The sequence below is a fragment of the Oryza sativa genome, chromosome 5 (genome assembly GCF_034140825.1).
Source record: "Oryza sativa Japonica Group chromosome 5, ASM3414082v1".
NCBI classification, from domain to species: domain Eukaryota; kingdom Viridiplantae; phylum Streptophyta; class Magnoliopsida; order Poales; family Poaceae; genus Oryza; species Oryza sativa.
The window spans coordinates 7,146,619-7,153,826 of NC_089039.1; the positions used below are offsets into that span (position 1 = coordinate 7,146,619).

The 7,208-nt window shown below is 42.2% G+C and overlaps 1 protein-coding gene across 1 annotated transcript; it reads left to right on the forward strand.

Annotated features, from left to right (window-relative positions):
• The first annotated feature begins 591 nt into the window (after positions 1 to 591).
• LOC4338111 (protein trichome birefringence-like 26) lies at positions 592 to 4,619 on the forward strand. The gene is made up of 3 exons (XM_026025832.2): positions 592 to 894; positions 2,566 to 2,843; positions 3,106 to 4,619. Exons 1-3 carry the CDS (start codon positions 684 to 686, stop codon positions 3,880 to 3,882), a joined length of 1,266 nt encoding a protein of 421 aa, XP_025881617.1. The 5' UTR covers positions 592 to 683; the 3' UTR covers positions 3,883 to 4,619.
• Positions 4,620 to 7,208: the final 2,589 nt, after the last annotated feature.

Below are 7,208 nucleotides of genomic sequence, written 5' to 3' on the forward strand. Positions count from 1 at the left end.
CTTAAAAAAATGTGAAACACGGTCAGATCGTTAGATGAAAAAATTTGGTTCAACATATACAACAAACGATTTAAAGCCATTGCAACACTTAAACCCATGTATATTAACAAACCACGTGTCCATCAAGATGAAATTATTAAACATTATCAAAAATCTGCTGTAACATTTGATCCATACATAGTGAAACATCATAAGAACACTAGCTGAAACATTGTTGGTAAAAAAATGAAACAGATCCTCCTTAATAGGGCGTTTCCGTTATATCTGGATGGCTGTTGCAAAAGACGCGTGGTGGGGCATGCGAGCGTGGGCTGCGCGGGGCGCCCAATCTTTTTGGGCACCCGAGCACTGGCAATTTCGAAGATTTGGTGAGTGGTTATTCATTCAAAATCCTAAGGATCTTGCAATAACGAAATCATGTGGAATAGAACCCTCCAAAATCTCATAAATGTACTCCAATTAACAATAATAGTACATCACAGAGTCAATCAGTGGTGCTAGTACAGTAACATTTTCAATAATAAAAATAATACAAGAAAACTCCTGTAATAAAGCACACCTATATCACTACATGTAACCACTTAAGCAAGCAGGTGAGCACTGCAAAATCGCCAATCCCAACCGCGCCACTGTCGGTGTCGGCATCGGCGCTGGAGGACCTCGAGCTCGAAATCTTGCCTCCCATGGCCTCCACCTCGAGGCGGTGGTGGTGGTGGCCGTGGGCGACGCCGCCGCCCTTCTCCTCCTCCGCCTCGCGGCACCACAAGGGGGAGGGGTGGGGGCTGGGCGGGCCCGCGCTGGTGAAGGCCGTCGGGTGGCTCCTCCTCGCCGGCCTCCTCTTCCGTGTGCTCTGCTCCTTCCCCTCCTCCACCTCTTCGCCGGAGATCAGCGAAGGTGCGAGCTCTCTCGTTTCCTGATCTTGAATGCGGATGCAGTGGGAAAGGGGATTGGGAGGGTTTAATGCTGTCGGTGGGTTTGGGGGGCCTGCGAGATTCGGTGCATTTCGACATATTTTGCTGTTGTTGGAGCGAACATTAGTGGTTTTCTTGGGTGTTCTTCGGTTCCATGCCTCCACGAGTTAGAGATTTTGATGCCACTTGAATCTTGCTGCGGGTTGGACCAAATGATTAGTCTGAATTTGTTTTGTTCCGTTCATCCTATCTCGTGGAATGGCGTGCAAATTTTGTTTTGCTGTGTTAGTAGGAAAACATTTCGAATTGGTGAACGCTTTTTTCTTTTTTGTTTCTCAAATTCTGGGTAGCGCTTTTTCCGGCGGGTTTGGTGGGGAAAGCTCCGAATAAACTTTCTCTGATGGAGCAGTTTGGCAGTTACAGATCTCATGCTTGTGCAATTGCGATTGGACTTTTCTTTTTTCTTATCCTCCAAGTGGAAATATTTAATCTCTTCTCTATGGAAGACTAGAGATTCAGTTCTTTTTATTCTTTAAGAACCAGAAATCTCGAAAACAATATTTCCTTTATATACGTTTGCTTCGTATGGGGAAGACAAATAAGAAAGCTGTCTGTTTTGATCTTGTCAACCACTGCTTAGTAAATATCTGTGCAAAGAATATAAATATGCCCTTCAAATGTAGCCAGTAAATTAGTTCTTCAGCTAAAACATGAAACAAAATTAACTCTTCTGTTCATCTGTCATATGCAAATGTTGTCTCACTACTTTTAGTTCCTATCCTGTACTTATTCACATTATTTGATTTGTTATATTGTCCTAAGTGGGCTTCTGCAATTTTAAATTGTACTGTCTATTTTTATGAGAATGATACTATTCGTAGTAATCTTGAAATTTTTTTAGTTCTTGTTGCATATTATTCCCATTAGAAATCACTTGGTAGGATCTCAGTAACACGTAGAATGCCCATCCACAGTCAACCATGCATTTACTCACGGCATGTTGACTTTTGACATATGTGAGTGGTAATTTGTAAACAATTGGCTGTAGCAGAATTTGCTTATCTTGACAAGCTGGAGCAACTAAAGTACTGGTCGTTAAGGAAGGATTGTGGCTATGGTGCCAAGCATGTGTTGCTTCTCCAAGTTTTCTTTTGGTTGTGACTGAATAGTTAGGATGTAATATTTATGGAAATAGTTTTGATGGCAAATTTGTATGAATGAACACTTGAAGCACAAATGACAAACTTCTTAAACTCTTTCACTAGTTCGAATGGGTAAATGAGAAAAGTGGCTGATCTATATATCCACAATTTCCTGAAACCTAAAATGTAGTAGTATTTTGTGAACATTGTGAGTCCTCAACTATTCAAGTATTCATTCACAAGTTCAAGACCTGCTATTGTACCAACCTAATTCCTGTGATAAAGATCTGCCTTCCCACTTTTGTTCCAACAACAAACAGATATTTTGTTGAACTGGAAATAGTTGATGTTTTATGAATCTATTACTGCTTGTGTATCTAAAAGAAGATTTTAGGGCTACTTTCCACCACAGTACGTTTAGGATACTTGACATAAGAAACAACGTATAAATTGTGATGTTTCTTTCCGTAGTGCTCTTGTCTTGCATCTCATATAGGATATTTCTTTTGTAGGGAAATGTAACCTTTTTGATGGTGAATGGATACCAAATCCCTCTGGCCCAGCCTATACCAACAAAACTTGTCGATTTATTGATGGTCACCAGAACTGTATGTTGAATGGTAGACCTGACATGTCATATTTACACTGGAGGTGGAAACCATATGAGTGTGAACTGCCACAATTTGATGAAGTGAGATTTCTAAGTGCTATGAGGAACAAATCCTGGGGTCTGATTGGTGACTCCATTCTTCGTAATCAAGTTCAGTCACTGCTTTGCCTTTTGTCTAAGGTAAAAGTTATGAACATTACATATTTTCACTAATTCACTTTCCCAACCCTGTTATGAAGCAATGTTCATGCTTTCCTTGAATAATCATGTTCCTCTGTGCACCTTTCCTAATTCTTAAATATAACTTAATAAGGGATGATATATGATAGCAAGCAAGAATACCAGATAAGTTTCATGTTACCTTCCATGCATACTGAACATTATCCCCATTAGTGTTATACAGATAACCATCCTGAGCAGACCTGCTTGCTGTTTTATTTAGGCTGAAGAACCTATTGAAGTGTACCATGACAAGGAATACAGAAACAGGAGATGGCACTTCCAATCATACAACTTCACCGTGTCACTCGTCTGGAGTCCCTTCCTCACCAAATCTGAGGTATTTGAAAATGAGAATGGGCAATCCACCTCTGAAATCCAGCTTCACCTTGACATACTTGACCCAATCTGGACAAGTCAGTATGAGACCTTCGACTATGTTGTTATTGCCGGTGGACAATGGTTTCTCAAGGTCGCGGTCTACTGGGAGAATGATAGGGTGATAGGCTGCCATTACTGTCAGGACAAGAAGTTACGTGAACTTGGATTTGAACACCTCTATCGCAGGACTCTGCAACAAATCTTCAGATTCATTGCATCTTCAAACCACAAACCAGCTGTTCTCTTCAGGACTTGGGCACCCGATCACTTCGAGAACGCGGAATGGTTCAACGGGGGAACTTGTAGCCGGGTTTTGCCTTACAAGAAGGGAGAGTACAGCGGAAAAGACATGGATCGTATCATGAGACCAATTGAACTTGAGGAGTTCAGGAATGCCATGGCGGCACTAGGTGGTTCGCGGAACTCTGCGAATCTGAAGCTCTTGGATACCTACAGCATTTCGTCCATGAGACCTGATGGCCATGTTGGGCCTTACAGGTATCCATTCCTGAAAGGTGACAAGGATGCCAAATCAGTTCAGAATGATTGCCTGCATTGGTGTGTACCAGGCCCTATCGACGCTTGGAATGATCTCGTTATGAAGATGGTATTGGGCTGATGAAGCCTCTGAGATAATACTGAAAGAGTAAAATGCACCAGCGGTCCTTAAACTTGTCAAGAGGTTTCACTTAGGTCCACGAACTTGCAAAGCGCACATCGAGGTCCCTAAACTTGGTTTATTATATCATCCTGGTCTAAAGCCACGTTTGACCGTGGTCTTGTCTACGTGGCATGCCACGTGGACGATGACATGGATTTTTTGAAATTTTTTCTCCCTCCTTCCTTCTTTTTTTTCTCTTTTATGAAAAGACGATGACATGGATGACGTGTACAAGGCATTTTCGTCTTTTCGACAAGGAAGAAAGAGAAAAAAAGAATTAAGAAGGGAGAAAAAAATAAAAAAATTCCATGTCATCATCCACATGGCGTGCCACGTAAGCAAGATCGCGGTTAAACGCGGCTTTGGACCGGGATGATACAATAAACCAAGTTTAGGGACCTCGATGTGCGCTTTGCAAGTTCGTGGACCTAAGTGAAACCTCCTGACAAGTTTAAGGACCGCCGGTGCATTTTACTCATACTGAAAATGCAGGGTTTGTTTCAAGCACATTCTGCAAATCTCGAATCAGGGTCAGTTTCCTGTGCTCGGTCGTGTACTGGTTTAACCGAAATTTGTAACTAGTAAAACCTAAATTTTGTGGTTGTAAATCATATTTCGGTTTTGGGCCGGGAAGTGGCTTATTGTTTAATGTGTGCGGCTGTAACTTTTGGAAGTCAAATCTGTTTGCCTGCTCTCATCTTTATGTGAAAATTCAGGGCATGCAGTAGGAGAAAGTTCTTTTTGATAATAACATATATCTGGTCAAAGGTTATTACAGCATTGCAACATTAAGTTGCTAAGTTGAAACAATTAAGTTCAGATGTCTTGAATCGTCCGCGATCGCTAATCGGCGCGCCACCAGCGCGCGTTTCAGGCCCATAAGGCCCAGCACCGGCGCGCGCCTCCTTCCACGCTTTTTTTTTCGTTTTTCTTTAGCGATTTTTTTCGTTTTCTTTTCCACTTTTTTCTGATTATTTTTTTAATCTTTAGCATGTTTTGAGTTTGAAAGTTTTTAAATTTTGAGTTAAAAAGTTTCAAATCTAAACTTGAAAGTTTTTAAATCTTGACTTGAAAGTTTTCAAATCTCGATTTGAAAGTTTTCAAATTTTTCAAATCTGGACTTGAAAGTTTTCGAATCTCAAAGTTGAAAGTTTTCGAATCTCGAGTTGAAAGTTTTCAAATCTCAAATTGAAAGTTTTCAAATTTTTCAAATCTGGACTTAAAAGTTTTTGAATCTAAGTTGACAGTTTTGAAAATTTGACTTTAAAGTTTAAAATTTAAATCGAAAATTTTCAAATCTAACTTAAAAAATTTTCAATCTATTAGTAAAAAAATCTTCAGAATCTTTCCTAATTACTATCATTAGTGTTAAGTATATTAACTAATAGAGGTAGTTAAATATATTAACTAATAGTGTTAATAGAGGTAGTTAATAGGGGAGAAGTGCTCGCTAGCGGCGCGCACGCGCTAGCTTGGTGCCCCCTGAATCATCTGCCTCGGCCCTCGGCAATGTCAGATTCTCAAAAAGGCTTGTAATCTGTTCATAGCAGTGCTGGTCACGTGCTTGTTGGGCCTAGGCATGCCCTTGGAAGGATAATGCCCTACTATTTTTAATGGGTCCCACCAGTATTATTCTACTCACTTTTTATTTCCTCTCTCTTCTCTGCCTTTCCCGCTAGTGGAGGAAGCTGAGGCTCCGGGCTGAATGCCGGCCCAAGCAGTGATAGCGTCCTCAAGCACAAGCGTCGGGCAAAGTAGAAGTATATAGGTAGTACGTGGTCGTCCTCACCACCAGCCTACCACCACCAACTCCATCGATTCTTCTCCGCTGCCACCACCTTCCCATCCCCATCCATGGAATAGATCGGGCGCTACAACCTCTCTTCATCAGGGCCAGAAGATGAGGACGATGGTGCCGCCGAGCTTGCTAGATCCGGCATGGGGCTCGGCGGATCTGGCCTTGAGGGTGGTGGAGTAAGAAAAAGCTGGATGACGGCATCACCGAGCTCGCCAGTTCCGCCGAGAGCACCGACTTCATTTCCCGCCACCATCTTCCCTTCTCCTCACATGTGTCTCTCCCCAGGTTGCCACCAACGCCCCGTCGAGCTCGTGGTGGTGACCTTGCTTACAACGGCCACTCGTTGGATGCCTGTCACCGCCTACATGTGTTGTGGAGGCGTCGCATGGGGCCACACCCTCTCCCAACGCACTGCTCGAGTCGTGCCTCGTCGCGCCCTAACAAATCCCTGACAAGGAACATAGGTCTCGACTTGTTTCTGCAGTCTTCACATGGTAATAGGAGAGGCAAACATGGCATGAAATCTCTTACATGAGAGGCTGGGGCTGAACGACAGTTAGGCACACTGTAAAAGCCCTAATGAACACGTAACAAATCCCCAAAGTAGTCATTTATACCAAAGCTATAAGGATTCGCTTAGGCCATAACAGAACAACCTTAGTGGAAATTCATAACTTAGCTACACTCCAAAATTCATAAATTTAGTAAGAGAAAAAACATCGACACGATTACAAATCGAGCATTTGAATTTCCTAAAAATTGAGTGTTGTTTCACTACTCGTAAAGAAAATATTTCACCCAATAGATTAGACAGTAAACACATTTAAACTATGATTGAAACATTTTGGTGTAACATATGAAACATCGAGTTTCACGCTATTAAAACACCAACAAATCCATATGAATCAATGACAATGTTATGAGACACCGTCAAAATTTTCATAACAACATTTTAATCCAATACAAAGTGAAACATCAAAAGTTCATAGCGCATCCATGCTACCGGCGGTGAGGCATCGGTGTCCATGCCGACCTCCTGGAAGAAGAGAAAAGAAGGGACGCACCACCTATATTCGCAAGCTTGACACGAAAGTCACTGCATGCTGCCGCATCCACATCATATTTTTCGACGCCGGTCACTACGCTGCTGTCGAGCGACGCCCACGGGACCAGACCTCCCTTTCCCCTAGCTTCCAGCAACACAACAACCATAGATGTTCATTTGGCTAAGTTGTCATGACAGAAGAAGAGAGAGGGAGGGAGAGAGTGAGAGAGATGGGATGAAACTAGTGGATAGGAATGAATAGATTACCGTTCATCGACTAAAACAAATCTGAGCCATCGGATTGAATCGGAGGCCTGGATGACCAGGATGTGTGTGGGTGTGGGCATCTGATTTTTGCCTAGCATAGGATGCCCGGGCGGGAGCATTCTAAAAAAAGAAAAGAAAAAAAAAGTATCTAAAGAACTTTCGTAATTTTTTTTG